Genomic DNA, 18,647 nt, shown 5'->3' on the forward strand with positions numbered 1-18,647 from the left:
CAGCCTTCATGACCAGTGATCAAGGATGACAGGAGTTGGTAGGCCTTCTGGAGGGCCTCAGGATCCTCATCTCTGCTGAACTTGGTGCAGGGCCAGTATCACTACTGCCGGTGTTGTGGTCATGTGGCTTGCTCTCAGCCACCGATTTTACCTTGCTGGGGTGTAAATAGGAGCAGAAGAAGCTGCTTCCTCCAGAGTTGTACAGAGCATTGGCCTGTCTGCAAGAGAGGGGTGCTTTGTTTCACAGAGCTGTGGCTTTCTACTACTTCTTCTTCTGAAAGCTGAGTAATGCAGTCCTGCATGCTGACTCCTGGGGAGAGTCACCGCTACATTGGCAAAAGCACTCAAGCTGCTGATGCCATTTCTTGCATGAAGCTCTTCCTTCCCATGGAGATTCACTAGAGTTCAGGGGTGCCAACTTGAATGAAATATTGCGGGGGCCCGGGTAAGCCTCGCCCTGCATAATTGATTACATGATACAGGGCACACACCATTTGAATGGGAATGCCGATCAACTTTGTGGGGGCCGAGCCCCCTCAGATATTTTATTGCGGGGGCCAAAGTCCCCATGGCCCCTGGTGGTTGGCTCCTATGCTAGAGTTCAAACCTTTCTCTCTTCAGGAAGCTCTGAGAGAAGACCTTCTCTTTAGTCCTAGCTAGGAGTAGTTGCCCCACTTGAATATAAGAAATCTGATTTATGCTTAGTCAGTCTTTTGGTCCATCTGACTCAATGTTGTCTATACCAGGGGTGGGAAACCTGTGGTTCTCCAAGCATTCTGGGGCTCCCAACTCCCACCTGCCCCAGCCAGCATGGCCAGTGGTTAGCGATGATGGAGGTTGTGGTCCAGGAGCATCAGGAGGACCATAGGTTTCCCATCCCTGGTCCAGAAGAACATTGTTTTTTGGCCTGTTTCTTCAGCCGTGCTCCCTTGGTTTCTATTTCAGGTCACTTACAGGAAAAAGGGCTGAGATAGCTGTCAAGGGGTACATGCCAAAATTCTGTGTCCAGAGTTTGCAATTCCAGGACTTACCTTAGAACAAGAAGTTCGTAAACATTCTCCTCTGGAGTCGCCCAATCGCCTGCTGATAACAAGATCTCTTCTCCTGAGATAGGAGAAGAGAATCACTTGCAAGGAGAGCAGCAGTGGGGCAGGCATCCAGCCCTCCTCATGTGTTTGCAGTATTGGCACACATCCTGCAACTGTGAGGGATCACTTAAGTGGCCTTCTTGTATGTGCATTTTGAGCAATTTAGGGGGGGGGCACATGTAGTAATGTATGTAGCAATTATGCCTGGTTGTTTTAAATCATCACTCAGTGCTTAATGCCACAGATGTGCCTACAGGGTCCCCTGGATTAAATTGTCGCAGTTTTGGTTAATTCTTCTTGATTTTTATTTATATTATTTTGTTATGCTCAGTTAATTAGTTAACTAATTAAACAGAATCTGTGTACGACTGAATGGTGAAAAACCTCTAAGCAGTTTATATAAAATGAAATATACATTAAAATTATCAATAAAAGTTAATGGCAAGTTAATCTCCCCCCAAGAAATATCAGTGATGATGATGATATAATATAATTTTATTATTTATACCCACCACTCTGGGCAACTTACAGCATATCTAAAAACATAATAAAAACATCAAGCCTTAAAAACTTCCCTCAACAGGGCTGCCTTCAGATGTCTTCTAAAAGTTAGATAGTTGTTTCTTTCCTTGACATCTGATGAGAGGGCATTCCACAAGGAGGGCGCCACTACCAAGAAGGCTCTCCACCTGGTTCTCTGTAACTTCACTTCTCACAGTGAGGGAACCAGCAGAAGACCCTTGGAGGAGAACCTCAGTGTCTGGGCTGAACGATGGGGGTGGAGACGCTCCTTCAGGTATACTGGGCCGAGGCCATTTAGGGCTTTAAAGGCCAGCACCAAATAAAATCAAAAGTTTAAAAATATTCATTATAAAATAATACATGAAAATATATGCCAACTTTACTTATCTCTAGGTGTGCTTGCCTAAACCAAAATAGTTTTTAGTCAGGGTGAAAGCTGCACAGCCTTTTCCACCCCATTTGTCGCCTGCAAAAGTCTAATTTGTTTGCCCCCTCTTTAGTGCTGATGGGGAAACCCCAGTTTCTTTTTGATGTGGTTTTCACTTGTTGAAATCTGACTCTTGAGATCATTACATTGCTGGAAAGCCCTGAGAGGGGACTCCTGTTCTTCCTCAGCACCCTTCTTCCTTCCAGCCTTTGGGTTTTGTGATCCATCATGGGGCATTTAGCATGTGCCCCAAATTCAAATGGCAAGTGAGCCCATGTGATTTAGCAGTGCTCTAGAAAGCCGTGGGAAAGTAGTGGGGGAAATGGGGAAACCAGCCTCGTGACTGAAGCGTTATCGCCTGCAACCCATTTGTGGGCACCTTTTTGACAGGGCAGCACTTGCAAGTGAGAAGAAGGATTTCCAAACAACAGCATGAAGAGAGGGCATGTGAGTTCTGACAGTTAAGCGAGTGGTTTCCCAACAGCAGCAAGAAGTGAGGGCACCTGACTTCTTGCTTGTGGAATCCTATGAACTTGAATGGATCCCCACTTGTTAAAATAAGTCGTTCCTGTTGGCTAATCTTTCCATACATAATTTTGTCAACGTATGCTCAGTATCTTTATTTCTTATTTATGGCACAGTGTTTCTAGAGTGAAACATAATCGAAAGAGCAGGGTCTCTGCCACACAGGTGCTACAGTCTGAGGTTTTGAGTGAGGAAGAGGCCAAGAAAGAGAGGTCAACAGACTCTGAGGTTATCAGTGGAAGAACACAGTTGCATAAGTGGATAGAAATCAAAGATGAACCCAAAAACCTCTAAAGAGGAGCGAAGGGAAGCAGACAGTTGGGTCCAAGCTGGTGATCCACACAAGTTTGCTATTTATGGCTCTGTGAGGAATTGAGGGGCCTGTGCTTACAAACTGATGCTTAAGCAGACATCAGGATAGACAGGATGCAGTACCGAGGGAGGCAGGGATGAGACTGTGAAATCCCGCTACAGTCAAACCTTGGTTGTCAAACATAATCTGTTCTGGAAGCCTGTTCGGCTTCCAAAATGTTCGACAACCGAGGTTCGGCTTCCAATTGATTGCAGGAGCTTCCTGCACTGAAGCAGAAGCTGCATCGTACGTTCGGTTTCCAAAAAATGTTCAAAAATCAGAGCATTTACTTCCGGGTTATCAGTGTTTGGGAGCCTAAACGTTCCAAAACGGAGGTGTATTTCGGGTTGTTGGGTTCTTAATGTCTTAAGTAGAGAAGAAAGTGCTGTTGACTTTTCAGAAAGCCATGTGCACACCTAATAACTGGCAAGTTGAGGAAACTTCTATTTTAGTCTTGATCAGAGAAAGTGAAGAGCCCAACCAAGAAGCTGGCAAGTGATATGGGTTTGCATTAACCATGGTTTCCATTGGTGCACGTGTGACATGAGATTAATTTTGCAAAGGGAGCTGGGTTCACTTCGGGGACGGGAGGGAGCGCACATCTCCATGACTGACTCCCAGTTTGCTGATGCGCTTGGCAAGGTGCCAGCATTGCACCTCCACTGGTCCCACAAATGAACTACATCTGGGTGGGAACAGTGCTCCAGGATGATTAGAAGATATACAATGAGCTTCTGATATGTTGCATGAGTGAACAGTTAAAAGACCAAGTTTTGCTTAGCAAAAAAGTGATGGTGCATTCTGAGTCGCTAATGTCTAAAGTTTCACTGACATGCTTTCATATCAAATGATTTGCATTGGGAAATTCCTGTTGCCAACATTGCAGCAGCAATAAAATTTCCCACACCCACAAATACTCTATTTTTATGTGCCAATCAAAGTGAGAATGTCTTCTGAAATTTATGAAAAATGTGAAGTTTCATTCTGATACTGGGGTAGGGAAAGCAAGCAAGAGGCTGCATTCATTACTAACATCTAGCCAATTTCTATACAGGCTCTATCACCTTGTGAAACAATGTTATGTATGATCTGCTTTTAGTTTTGCCCACAAACACCATTTTGAAGGTAGCTGTATTGAACAATGCCCCTGTTTCTCATCAAGTCAGTATTGCAAGGAGTTTATTATTCTGACGAAGTTATCTTGGCCTTAATGAATGAGAAAGCAATCCAGCCAGATTGCTTTATGATGTGCAGGGGGTTGGACTTAATGGCCCTTGGGGGACGTTTTCAACTCCATAATTCTATGATTCCCTACCAGGGATCTCAAGAAATCAAAGCTGTTGCAGTCCAGCAGACACAGATAATACAGAGAGGGATTCTTGTGGCTTCATCCTCCATCTCTAAAGCATCCTTCTTCTGAATATCTGTCAAGAAATTATGAAAGCTTTTCTCCCGGTTGTTGACAATTACATGCAGAATAATCCTTATGGAATGGTTTCATCAACTCCTTAGCGAGCATATTTGCACATGACGTACTTATTGATGCACGGACACAGTGTGAGATGGTCACACATCCAAGATATGTGATGAATAAATAGAAAGAATCGAGTGGATCCAAACTCTTGCACCAATTTAAATTCCCATGCTAGCACCAGGGGGGCCAAAGACTGGGTGAAATGGAAGGTTAGAGAACAGAGGACATCACACACCTCATGCAAACATTCGTCCGCACTGTTCCAAACCTGTGCTGGAAATCTAGTATTGACCAAGTCTAGTACTACTGAATGCAGTTGTTTGTTTATTTCAGGGAATGTGTGTTTTCCCCAAGTGTCAAATTGAAACATCACGTTTCCCATCAAACTGGGTACACATTTTTGCTTTAGTTATCTTCTGTGACATAATCTGTAAACCTTGGGATGGCTCAACCGTTGGTTACATAACATTTCCCAGACCTGCACACCCCCTTTGGTTGATTCCCACAGGAAACTGGAAGCTTTCCAGCAAGGAGCTGAATCTTAATCTCAGATGATGGTGGATTTGGTTTGGATTTGCATTTTAATGTGAATCTAATTTGCACTTCCTGAAACAATTCAGAAACCAAAACACTGCAATGTTTCATATTTACACTTCTTTGAATTTTGTGGCGCAGGCCTCCAGCCAAAAGTGTGTACAAGAATGCATGTATTGATGCATTATATTAGGCAAAACTGTATATAAAAATCAATTTTAGGAGAAATGTGATGTAAGATGCTGACAAACTTTTGTGAAGACTTATTTTTTATAACAGCAACAACAACATATTTATTCCCCACCCATCTGGCTGGGTTTCCCCAGCCACTCTGGGCGGCTCCCAATAGAATATTAAAAACACGATAAATACATCAAACATTAAAAACTTCCCTAAACAGAGCTGCCTTCAGATGTTTTCTAAAAGTCAGGTAGTTGTTTATTTCATTGACATCTGTTGGGAGGGCGTTCCACAGGGCGGGTGCCACTACCGAGAAGGCCCTCTGCCTGGTTTCCTGTAACCTCACTTTTCGCAGAAGGCCCTCGGCGCTGGACCTCAGTGTCCGGGCTGAATGATGGGGGTGGTGACACTTCTTCAGGTATACCGGGCCAAGGCTGTTTAGGGCTTTAAAAAGCACAAACTGCTGCAGAAATGTAGAGAGCTGAATTTGAGGTTGGAAACATAAGCAACTGCACGAAAGCTGGTTTGACAGATCTGTCCATCTTAACTCTCAGCATGTTAACCACTGCTGTATATTTGCACCCCAGGAAGCCGTAGAGTCTTTGATCACACCTGTCTGCATTGCAAACGGGGTCAGGGTGGAGATTGTGGGGCCAGAATAGGAGGGGGAGGCAGCCCCAAGGAAGAGTGTACAAATCTCGTTCCCATTGCACTGATGTTGTCATTCCATGCACAGTCTGTATGGTTGACTCAGACTGGAACCAGACAGATTTCTATTTATTTATAAAAGCTGCCTACAGCTTCCGTAAACTTACTGCTGGTGTCTGGTGGGGCTAATGGAAGGATGCCCTTTGACAGTGGGTGGGGAATTGAAATGTGGGCTCCTGGTTCCAAGTTATTCCAAGACTGGGCATGGTTGACATGTTATGAAAGAAGCTGAAGTGTGTTTTTGGAAGGGAAAAACTCACCTCTTGGATGCATCCCTCAACCTGAGGTTCTCAGCATGAGGACTACCCTGATGGAGCAGAGTTGAGGAGCCTCCAGCCCTATGAACTGAAGGGAGCCCCTGGGAGCAGTATGGGACTGTGCCAGAATTTCCAACCTGGTGATTTCCAGATGTTTTGAACTACAGCTCCCAGTAACCCCCACCCAGCACAGCTGTGCTAGCTGAGGCTGACAGGAATTGTAGTCCAAAACATCTGGAGGGAACTGGGTTGGGGAAGGCTAAACTATACTGAGAGCGTAATTCTTTATATGCCTCCTCAGAAGCAAAGTTCTGCTGAAGTTCAGTGAGAGGAAAGTTGGTGTACTTGAGGAAAAGCCCTGTGGAACTCAGTGGACCCCATTTCTGTGGTGACATGTTTAGGATTTCAGGGTCAATTCATAAAATTAACCCTCTGCATGCGTTAAACACGCATCTATATTATAGTGCCACACACCCCTGCTTCCATGGAAAGGTTAAGCACCCAATGTCGGTGGGGATTGAAAGCACTTAACTGCATATTGTGCCAATGAAGCTACCAAGAGCATCATTTTAAAAGGGTGTAGGTAATTCCAGAACCCAGAACTCTTTACAATGTTCCCTTCCCTTTGCAGACTCGGGGCAATGAGTTTTTAACTTCCATGATTGCTGGCACTCCCAGCTGGGCTGAGGAAGACAAGAGTGTTCATGGGGCCGCATGGAGAAGCTTGAGGGGAGCCCTCTGTCGTTGTAAGACCTTGACTGTGAAATAAGCTCTTCAGAATCGCTCAGAATGCTGTTCTTCTTGTTGCCTCTCCTCTTCCAGTCCCAAGGTAATACACACGTCTTGTTACCACTATTCATGGAACAATCAGGCCTCACCCCCTGTCTTCACAGTGAAATGGTTCCCTGCATTTACCATCTTGTGTCAGGGTTCCTCCTGGGATTCTGAGGCTTCTTCCAATGCTGCTATTTTGGAGGTGGGGGGTTCAATCGCATCCCAGCAAATTCAGGTTGTGTCAGTTAAAAATAGATATGGGACTGGTGCAACAAACTTGCTCCCTCCACCAAATCAGGTGTGGTTTTTTGTGATCAGGAAATGCACTGGAAAGTGCTTAATGCAACATCATACAACCTCTGCTTTAATAAAAAATCAGAAGGAATGCTGAAAAAAATATCTGACATTTTCTAACCTCCCCACAAACTTGGTGCAAAGAAATCAGGATGAAGGCTCGATAAACAGGTCGTCCAGAAGTATCCTAAATTGCTAATGCAGAAAGTCCTCTCCAGAGTGCTGCTGGTTGATGTAACTGTGTAGCTGAGGGCTCATCCAGACTTCTTTTTCCTGCTGTGTTTCTAGGCACAGTTCTGTGCTTTAAAGTGCCATGTCCAAGTGTCCCCCACCCCACCCCTGGTGCTTTCCCCATAAAAACTCACTCTTTACTGATGAATCTGAGCAAACGGCATTCCACAGAAAACCCAAATTGCCGTTTGTTCCAATTCAGCGTCAAAGAGTGGCTTTTGTGGAGCAACAACAAAACACTTGGACTTGGGGCTTTAAATCATGGACCTATACCTAGAAAGTGCTGGGGAGAAGCTAACTGTAGATGAGCCCTAAGAATCCCTTGTAGGGCTGGTCGATATCTGGCTTTCAGCATCGTCATATGTCACTGGCTAAACATCACAATATACTGATATATCATGATGTCTGGAATAAGGATGTAGACGCATTGACTGGCCTCACAGTCTTTCCCACATTGTAATTTTTGCATAGCATACACACACATCATGATTCATGATAAGCTACCAGGTCAAAAATTATGAAACTGATATCATGATACGGACTTCAAACTGGTTTTGGATGATATACCGATATATTGTCCAGCCCTAATCCCTTCCACATTCCTATATAACCTAAGACTTCTGTTTTAATAATACAGTCAGTGCAAATACTTCTGGGTGTTTCTCTCATGTCCTGATACAATGCCTTGTGTTGTTTTGGGGGTGTCTGTGATGCAGGTATTTGTGGGATCAGCAGCGATGAAGGAGACTTCCAGTTTTGTGCAACCAGGAATCAAACAAAGAAAAGCAATATCAGCTATGAAATCCAGAGCGACGGCATCAGCATTATAAACAGTGCAGAGAAACTGATCCTAAGGGCACCTTTCACTCCAGAAATTAAGTGTGGACATTTTACAGGATCCAAGGAGTGTCCTCTGCCGCAACAATTGGGGCCTTATCGCATCTGTTTGCACTGGTTTCGGCATGACAGACTTTTGAAGATCACCTATGGGAAGTCCCAAACAAATTTCAACCTGACTAGCCAGGCATATACCTTGTACTGTCCCATTACAACTGAAAATTCTTCTCAATATGGCCCAAATGTGCTTTATAGGGTCTCCTATGCCTTTAATAGGGGTGTCCACAACACATCCCTTCCGGACATGTCTGCATATCATTTCTACTTCACAGGTAAGCTTGCTTCTTTTTAGAAGATGTAATTGTGGAACCCAAAGGTCCAGCGGTCCCAGGCCCATTCTTGCATGGCAGCACCCCCTCCCCAGAAAACCAACTTTGCAGCCCAGAGCACAGTGGGCCACAAACTGGTGTGCAGCTGAAAATTTCTTGGTGTCTCCAGACTGTCAATATTCTCTGGGAGGGATTCCAAGTATTGGAACTTCAGGTTTGCACAGTTAAAATGGATTATCCCTAGTGTAACAAGCCACTTAAAAAAACAACAACAATTTTTTGTTGTTTGGAAAGTAATTCATTGAAAAGTGAGGAATGAAGGGGTGATTAACTGGGAAACTTCTAAACAGCCTTACAAGCAAATTGGGATGAATTCAGGATGAATGCTCATTGTCGTATAACTGCATCATGAACAAATAATAATAATAATAATAATTTATTTGTACCCCGCCCATCTGGCTGGGTTTCCCCAGCCACTCTGGGCAGCTTCCACAAAGACCAAAAATACACTAATATGTCATACATTAAAAACTTCCCTGAACAGGGCTGCCTTAAGATGTCTTCTGAAGGTCAGGTAGTTGTTTATCTCTTTGACATCTGATGGGAGGGAGAATGCTCAGTGAAGACCAGATATAGTCTCACTGTCACATAAGCTTTGTATAATCAAATTGGGGTGAATGCTGAATAAGCCAGCCATCTAGAGGAACCCACCAATAAGCAATCTGGGTTATATAGCCATATTTCATAGAGCCACCTGGTCACCAATTCCTCGCTTTGCCAAAGCCTTGGCTATAAGCTAGCCCATCCATGTCTGGAGAGCAGGAGGGCATGGAGACCTGAAAGATCTTGTATGGGGAATCATAGGTGGAAGTACTCATTTCCCCTAATTCAAATTCCTCCCCCGCCCCACTCCCTCTATCATCTCATGGTCCAGCGGCTTCTCCTCTGGGTATACCAGGCCTGTGCGTGGAATGAACGCTGAGGGCAGGTGGTGGGCTGTTGTATGCACCTAGAGGGGGGAGAGAGGAGGAAAGAGGTGGGTGCATGTGCAGGGACGTGCATTGAGCAGTCCTATGGCAGGAAGTGGAAGGGGAAGAAGGCAAACCAAATACGACAAAATGATGAGTTTGTTAACCAAGGAGAAGTGGCGGCGGAGGTTTGTCTTAAGACACACAATGATCAAAGCTGTCTAATGAGCTACTATAACCAAGGCTATATGCACTGCAAAAAGAAAATCAGCATGCCCTTTCCCCAAAGAAAATAACCATTCCCAATTATCCAGAGAAATCCAGCTAAAGTATGGATAATTTATTCTGTGGACAGAGAGCTGTGCAGGACATTGAGGCCCTGCCTCCCTTGACCACTGGAAACCTTCCTGGACCCCTTTGCCAGCTCCTGAGAGTTTGTGAGGCTCAGGTTATGTTTCTGGACATATGTTTACATATGAAAGCTGGGACCTTATTTTTAAAAAACTAAACCTGAGTTTATCTGGATGCAGAATCTGTGCCTTTTCTGCTGCTTTCACAGTGTGAGTAAGGAGTCCTGTAGCCTGGAATGTAGTCCCTAATGAGGCTGTTCCTTTTTTGCTTCCTTTTTTATGTTTGATTATGGGAAAGGTGATCAAGGAAAGATGCCTGTTCGAGTATGCGATATGGAAGGAAAAGTTAGGAGCGTAGAAGAAAAGCTGAAGACTCTGGAAAAAGGTGGGAAGCTTGGCAAGAGTGGCAGGAACGGCCTTCGGCCAAACCCATTTGAGTAAGTATTCATGAGCCAGTCAACATTCTCTGCTGGTGAACTATTTATTTAATAAATCTGTATGCCATCCTTTGTCAAAAAGCTCCAGGGCAGTTTACAGTGTCACAGCATAATAAACAACGTAACATACATACACCGCACAATAGCCATAAATTACAAAATAATATAAAACAACAGTGTCAGATTATTCGCTATGTCAACCCAGCAATAAACTTCACAGCTCAATCCCTGGGAAATGCAACAGTCTAGAAACCTGTTATCATCTACTCCTGTCAGGTGCAACTATAAAAAAATTCTGTGTGACTCTGTGAATCCCCGCTATGGCTTCTCTGTGGCAAAGTGGGGGTGGTGGGGGAACAATGTGTACAAGCCACAGGAAGTGTATGTGTGTGTCTGTGTCACTCTTCCCACACTTGAGGAGGCTTTGTATTGTCTGCATTTTTAAGCAAGCAGACCCTGATTCACACAGAGCAAAATGCCATTCTCCTTAGCTTTTGCACATCTCCAAATGTTGTGATACCAATGCTCATTTCTGAAAATTCACAAAATGTGTATTTTTAGGTTAAAATGCCTACACAAATACACATGTAGAAAAATGCAGTTCCAATACTTTCAAAAAATAATGTATTTTTCAAAAAATAATAAATATTGGATTGATGCACAAATGGGGGCTAACACACCAAACTCTGAACTAAGGCAACCAAAACTGACCTGGACAGGAAATAACCACCTGTCACTCCTGTTGCTCACTGTGGCTCCCTCCCCATGCCCAACATAGAAGATGTACACCTGGGAATTCCAGGTGCAGGGAAAGGCTAAGCAATCTCCACCTGCTGCTCCTCTTCAGGAATGGTCCCTCTTCTCCTTATGCCCAGCTGCTTTGCAGGGAGAATTGGTGAAGACTGGATTCCAATTTGTGTGTTTGCCACCGAATGCAGAGATCCACTTTGAGTGAATCCCATTCCCCAGCTCAGCACACTTTCCCAGCAGGTCACTGTAGCTGTGTCCCACCCTCCCCATGATCTTCATCAGATGCCCCTCACCCACTGTTCACACTGGAAGCACAGCTTTACCTTGGAGCTTTTCATCTGATACGCATAGCAAGTGCAAGGCCCCAGACTGTGATTTGTGCAATATGGAAAAGGGTTACTGCCCCCTACTCCCTGGCAGGATCTGGCTCAGTGAGCGACAGGTGTGATGTAGCAATATTACAACCAGACCTCAAAGTAGCACCTGCAAATATTGGAAATGTGCCAGCATTGCATAGGCAGTCTGCTCTCTACTGCTGCGTCATCTTGTTCAATATTGCTTATGTTTATGTTCACCTTCACTAATCTGGCGCTGTCCAAATGTTTGGGACTACAGCCCTCATCATCCCCGACCAGCTTGGTGATGGCTGGGTTTCCTGTATGGGTTTTTCCACCTATCTAAAGGAGCCAAAGACTGAACCTGGGGACCTTTTGCATACGCAGATCCTGACTATGCCCAGATACTCTGAATATTGTGGCTTGCCAACTATGAAACATATCAGTGACTCAATACAGTTCCATGCCGCCAATCGGGTACAGTCAATTCTGAAACAGTGTCGCATGCCATTATGCAAATATCGAAACCACACCTTACCAGCTTTCATTCACTGACACCAAATATTAGCTGAATATTAATCAAAATGCAAACATTCAGAAAAATAGCCTGTGATTATTTGACATCAGCCTTTGACAAGGCTTCTCGGGAGCAAATTTGTTTTCAACTCTAAAAGCAAAAGTCCACAATACCAAACAGACTTGAAGGCTAATAAATGACCAAGTTGTATCAGCTATTTTCCTTGGCACATATAGTTACCCAGGAAGTAGCTGTGTGGACCCTGGTATCTCCAGCCATACTCAGTTAACCTTTTCCCGACAGGTTGCTCCAGCGTTTGGAGTCAGAGTTGGGAGAAGCAGAATTCCAAGGGAAGAACAAGACTTTTGGGAAGGGAGCACTGCTACATGCAAGCATCTGGAATTTCCAGTCCTTGAGTCATCAGAATATAACTTTTGGACCCAAGCTGGAGGTGAGTAAAGGGAGAAAGGGCCATTTTAAATTACCTGCCGTACAAATTATTGTTCCATCCTTACCAGGGCAAAGTGTTCATAAAAATGTCTATCTTAGTGAAAATAGCACATGCCAACATATTGCGGAAATTGCTTTGCAGTAAGTTCACATTAAGCAAAAATGCATACAAATGTGTACATCGGGATAAATTAGCACTAAAATTCTGATTAGTTTTCATTATTATTTTTTAAAATTGTAAATTGGAAGGTGGAGAACAGAACTTAAAGCTGGGAAAATGAGAAGCTGAGAGAAACCCAAATGGAACTGGACCACCCCATTTTCCTCTTCTACAAAGCATTTTATTTTCTTTTTGCAGGAGGACAAAGAGGCTCATGGCTTTGAAGTGATGCTGCCTAAAGCGGCCCTGGACAAAATTGTTCTTGCAAAACCCAAACTCGGGCGCAGGCCTGCTACACCGAGGGCAGTGCTGCTGGTGGTTTCAAGCTCCACCCTCTTTCAGGTAAGGATGTGCAGAGAGGCTGCGGGTACGTTCTCCAGGGAAACTCACCTATCAGGCACAGAGATGTGAAGCTCCTTCAGGGATGAGTTTCTGCAGCAAGAGCACCAGATGCTTCAGCACCATTTGGCAAAACAATCCCTGCCCAACTTATTGAGGTCTTTCGTGAACTAGATGGTGGCATCTTTAAACTATAGGGTTTCTTTTTGGGGTGGGGGGAATCAGTCTCTGTGATGCCCTGAATGCCTTCCAATTCTTTGGTTTTTGTGAGGGTAGACAGTATGGGAACAAGTCTGCCAAACCAGCCCCTTTCTCTAGGAAACTGTAAGACAATGGCCGTAGCTGACTGCTTAAGCATCATAATTAGCATAACCAATGAAGTCACCTTGTGCCAAAGGGCAAATGGGTGGGCCTTTCCCCTCAGCTGCCTGGTACTTAGAAACCAGGGGAGTTGTGCGAGAGCTGAGCAGCAAGAAAGCAGGCTGAGGAGCTGGACACAGACCCATGCTTGATTTGTGCTTGAATCCAAGGCAGTAACGAAGGGAGAAGCAAATTCTGTTAGGGTGTAAATATGCTTCCATTTTAGGCTCAGGCTGTATATATGTGTAAATAAACCATATATCCAGTGCTTTTTTTCAGAGGGTACTCAAGGGTACACAGTACTGGCACCTCTCTTTTTGTTGTTGTTAAAAAGTGTGGCCATTACTGTAACAACTTCATGGTGAGTACCGGCACCTATTTTTCTAGAAAAAAAAGCACTTCATATATCCTAAAGGCACTACAAATCTCAACCAACCCTCACTCAAAGGAAACCAAAACTGGGTAAGTGCCTGGAACCCCAGGAGTCTCTCACTGCTCAGAGATAGGGGTGGCGTGGAACACAATGAAATTTCATCCCCTTCTTGTTCTCTTATATCTCATCCTGGTCCTCCAGATTACTATTGCAAATTATCTGCTGGTGCGACAAGGAAAGCAGTTGCTGCTTTGAGATTCTGCATGATGCCCATGCTTATCTATGTGGGGCTTTTGTCTGCTTGGTTGGTTGTAAGTCGCTCTGGGTTGTCTTGGGCTTGATAAAATGACTAACAAATTTAATAAATAATAACAAATAATAATAATATGTTGAGAGGGAAGGATATTCTGGAGTATTTTTAAATGGCTGTTTATGCACTTGTGGCCAGGGAGAGGCAGAGAGCGATTTTTTTCACCAGGTATTATAGTATTCGCTGTATAATCCCCCTAGGGGGAATATAGACATTCTCCAGACAGTTTCTCTTTTTTGAACAGTAGGCTGAAAATCTGTTGCCTAATGGTTGATAGGGCTAAATATGTTGCATATAAGGTTTCTGTGACCTGATTTGCGCAACACAGTAAGCCAGTCTATGGCTTAGCAAGACCACACAAACCTGCAAGCTATCAGGGACAAGTTCACAGCCACTTTGTTGCTTTCTAGTCTTTTTTTACTGTTGCACTGCACTGAACTAATAGCATGTTGTCCAATTTGGGATTCTCCTTGCTAGCCAGGAGCTGTATCCAGAAACGTGTCCTGCTTGCCTTGAAGTCTCTAGGCCCCATCCCCAGCTGATTTCCCTTGGGTCTAGCTTGTATGCTCCTGGATGAAATATGGAGCACAGGAAGCTCCAGACTAGAAGGGAACAGACTGGTCCTGCCAATAAAGCATCACTTAACTGAAAACTGAGCAAATTAGCTTCCTCCTTTAGGGCATCAACTGAAACGTCTTCCAAGCCAGGGATAAATTCCACACTTGCAGAAACATCAGCTGCATTCCAACAAGCTCAGGTCGTGGCATGAAGTTCTTGGGTTCTGCTGCTGTTGGGAGAAAGAGACTCAAATTCTGCATGTGATGGTAGTGACTGTGTACAGGCAGGATCAGGTCCGCATGGAGAGAAGGTTGGGCAGAACCAGGTTTCATGAAGCAATACTGCCCCAAGAGGAGAGACATGCAGGTGGACTTTGGAATATCTTCGTATGCACAGACTACACAAATGGGCTGTAAAAATGAGGTGACTTGGGTGGTCTCAAATGCTCTGATCTTTATTTCCTGCAGGACCAAAATTCTTCTGACCAGATCCTGGGTGGGAAAGTGATTGGCCTCTCCATCTGGAACACTTCAGTCCATGGCCTGCTCAGAGAGGAACGGGTGGCACTCACTTTCTGGCACAACAGTCTTCCGGTAGGCCCTGAAAACCTTCATTCCACTCAGAAGATCACAGCATCTGCTGGTGTCCCTTCTGATGTGGCTAAATTCTCCCTAAAGCTGGGCTGTTTTCCAGTATGAATTTACAACTCAAGTTTTAGCATTGCATGTGGAACCTTCTGAAAATCTTGGCCTGGTCACTTTTTCAAAGAGAAAAACACCACCAAGTGACAACTTCCTGTGCTGAAATTATTCTATGGATGCTTGTTCTTGGAACCGAACCCCTATTTCCAATCTCCTCTCTACAGTCAGGATTCTGTGCCCACTAAGCATCCCGAGTCCTCACAGAGCTATTTTTACTCCTCACCCTAAATATTTCTTGCACTCTTGCAAAAACTGTGCTTCCTGCAATGTAGGGAGTTGGACTAGTTTGGTCCTTTCCAACTCTTTGATTCTGCAAAAACCTTCTGCACTTCTGTAACCTGCCAATTCCTCCCTCCTGTGCAAATTTTGCCATGTGCTTCCATAAGGTTGCACACAGAACTGAGGTTGCTATCACTAGGAACATAGGGGGCTGCCTTATACTGAGTTAGATCATTGATCTATTTAGTTCAGTGTTTCCTACACTGACTGGCAGCAGCTGTCTATGTTTTCAGGCAGGAGTCTCTCCCAACCCTACCTGGAGATGATGATAATGATGATAATGATGATGATGATGATGATGATGATGATGATGATGATATTATATAATTTCTACCCTGCCCATCTGGCTGGGTTTCCCCAGCCGCTCTGGGCAGCTCCCAACAATAAAAACACGATAAAATATCAAACATTAAAAACTTCCCATGGGGGACTGAAACTAAGACTTTCTGCATGCAAAGCAGATGCTCTTACTGCCTGTTTCCCCCATGTATATTGCTCCTGTCTTTCTATCTCTGCTTCACTGGGTGGAAGTATATTTAAGAGAATGTGTAGTTGTGAGGAAGCTGTAGGGACATCTCACTGAACAGCCATGTTTCCCTGTTTTTGGCTTTTAAATTAAATCACCTGTGTTAAATTCACCCTCTGATATTTGTCCTTTCAGTCGAACGTGACTCCCCAGTGTGTGTTCTGGGACACTGGCTCTGAAGGTAAGTTCCTACAGTAGCTGGGGTGGGTGAGATGTTTGGAAGGAATTCCCCTGAGCCCTCCTCCCACATTCCCTGTATTTGGTTGCTCCCTGAGAGCATGCGAAACCAGGTGTGCAAATCACACCCTCTCCCTGCAGTAGCCCACATTAAGGATGGACTATTTGGACCAGAGCGTTCCAAATTTCTGAGAGCTGAAGCAGACTTTTCTCTGTGTTAAAAATTGGAGGGGGCCTTTTTCCACCTGAAATGATGTACCTTGGCAGCATGTATGAATTATCACTGTCTGGATTCTGCATGAGTCACAGTTCTGGATGTACCTCTTGGTTGGAAACAGGTTGGGACAAAAGCAGTTCAAGTTTCAGAGGCCTGCCTGAATAAAAAAAAAAACTTTTTGGGAGACATCTAGGAGCAGGCAGGGACGATTCCTAAGAAGCCTCCACTGACACGAGTTCCACAGGACAGCAGTCCTGCCCACAAAACCCTCATTCCCTAGTAAAGGCCGACTGAATCTTACAGGTGCAGAGAACTTTCTGTCTGGATTAGCAGAACCCAACAGACCTCTCCCACACTGTATATGTTGTAGAACCATAGAACTGTAGAGTTGTAAACGACCCAAAGGATCCTCTAGCTCAACCCCTTGCAGTGTATGTCCTTGCTCACTTCCTTTACATGGGGGCACCGCCTGCAGTGAAGCTTCTCCTTTTCACCCCTAGCTGGCCACCCAGGCAAATGGAATTCGTCTGGCTGTGAAGCAGAACGAGGAGTGGACCGAACCATCTGCCGCTGTGACCATCTCACCTTTTTTGCTGTGCTAATGGTGAGTACTGGTGGCTCCCATGCCAGGTAGACCTGTGCAAAGATTTTCCTACCCCACCCCCCATTCTCTGCCCTTTTTAAACCATCTCCTTCCATCTTCAGGTGTCCTCCCCAGAAATCGACCGCAGCCACCAGGTCTACCTGACCTTGATCACTTACATTGGGTGTATTGTTTCGGCTGTGGCATCGTTCTTCACCATCTTCTTCTTCCTCTGCACAAAGTAAGGCAGATAAAAAAATTTGCTCCAAATAGGGCAGAAGTCCTGGGGGATTGGAGAGACAGCCCAGGAGGAAGACTTGCTGGATCCTAGAAGGAGATCCAAAAGGGAATCATGGACTGGGGGGGGGGCAAGAATAATCAACAGAGGATGGAGGAGAGATGCAGATAAGGTGAAAAGTCAGAACAGGCTTCCACAACCTGGTTCCCTCCAGATGTTTTGCACTGCAACTCCCAACAGCCCCACAGTTCAAGGAACCATGGCTTTGTGTTATGTGTGAACCAGGCCATTGTCTCACAAGTGAGCTCGGTTGTGTTTTTTACTGTACTGATCTCAAGCCACCAAAATAGAAGCATGGAAGAGGAGTATCCCAGGAAAAGGCGAGTGGATCTTTCCTTGGGAATACTTAGCTTATGGCAGTCTTATTCTGGCCACCAGCTGCGGCATCTGTGGAGCGGAACACCATGGAGAAAAGCCTATGGATTGCTGGAGCCAGGTGTGCATGTGACAGACATGTGTGGCTTGTATTGAGAAAGAGTAAGGCACTGATTATCAAAACATTGATTGAAGCCATATCCTAGGAGACTTAGTGTATGGTTTGACTGAAGCTTGGGGTGGGGATCCCACACACACACAATTGGGAAAGAAATATCACACTCTCTTTCCTCCCCAGGAGAAAGCAAGGGGACAACATTGTCTACGTTCACATGAACCTCCTCTGGGCCATCTTCCTCCTCGACATGAGCTTCCTTATCGCAGTGCCTCTGGCCCCTACTGGTGGTGACGTAGTTTGCAAATCTGGTGCCATGTTTCTGCATTTCGGGGTGCTGGCCTGCCTGACCTGGATGGGTATCGAGGGCTACAGCCTGTACCTCCTTGTGATCAGAGTCTTCAATTCCAACATCAAGCACATGCTCCTTAAGCTTTGCCTGGTGGGCTGGGGTGAGTGGCCAGGGGTTGCTGGGAGTGGTGCAGGTCTCTTGTGGACATAGCCAAAGAAGTTTGTGACTAGGTCCATTAGGAAGCTGGGCTGCAAGAGAAGAAGACCCATATGCGGAAAGAAAGCATCTGATGCAGTGGAGTGGCTCAGAGTGTGGCCAGATTGCTGGGAAGCCCCCAGTTCAAATCTGGCCTCTATCACAAAAGGAGGCTACTTTATGCCAAGTCAAACAGCTGGTCCATTTGGCTCAGCATTGTCTATGCTGACTGGGTGTGGGTCTCCAGGGTATTCAGCTGAGTCCTACCCAGAGTAAATCCACTGAAGGGAATGCTGGCCATTAACTTTAGTGGGTCTATTCTGAGCAGGACTAATGTTAAATACCACTCAGGGTCTTCCCTATCTCTACCTGGGGATGCCTTTCTGTGTTGAACCTGGGACCTGATCCAGCCATTGGCCTAATCCAGCAGGACTCGTCTTAGGTCAATTGACAGGAAGTAGCTCTTTTTTTTTTTTTACATAGGGGAGTATTCAGAAGTGGTATCCTCTC

At 45.0% G+C, this 18,647-nt stretch overlaps 1 protein-coding gene across 7 annotated transcripts in view; it reads left to right on the top strand.

The window, feature by feature from the left end:
• The window catches only part of ADGRG1 (adhesion G protein-coupled receptor G1), a 40,939-nt gene that overhangs the window by 14,508 nt on the left and 7,784 nt on the right, over window positions 1-18,647 (top strand). For all 7 annotated transcript variants that reach the window (XM_079988408.1, XM_079988403.1, XM_079988406.1 and 4 more), the window contains 10 exons: window positions 6,699-6,896; window positions 8,083-8,535; window positions 10,149-10,287; window positions 12,193-12,340; window positions 12,698-12,841; window positions 14,907-15,032; window positions 16,081-16,126; window positions 16,840-16,943; window positions 17,045-17,163; window positions 17,834-18,102. In XM_079988408.1, coding sequence (XP_079844534.1) covers window positions 6,857-6,896; window positions 8,083-8,535; window positions 10,149-10,287; window positions 12,193-12,340; window positions 12,698-12,841; window positions 14,907-15,032; window positions 16,081-16,126; window positions 16,840-16,943; window positions 17,045-17,163; window positions 17,834-18,102 — 1,588 coding nt within the window. In that variant the 5' untranslated portion in view covers window positions 6,699-6,856. The remainder of the gene's footprint in view (window positions 1-6,698; window positions 6,897-8,082; window positions 8,536-10,148; window positions 10,288-12,192; window positions 12,341-12,697; window positions 12,842-14,906; window positions 15,033-16,080; window positions 16,127-16,839; window positions 16,944-17,044; window positions 17,164-17,833; window positions 18,103-18,647) is intronic.

Source organism: Podarcis cretensis (genome assembly GCF_951804945.1).
Source record: "Podarcis cretensis genome assembly, chromosome: 8".
In the NCBI taxonomy this organism is placed as follows: domain Eukaryota; kingdom Metazoa; phylum Chordata; class Lepidosauria; order Squamata; family Lacertidae; genus Podarcis; species Podarcis cretensis.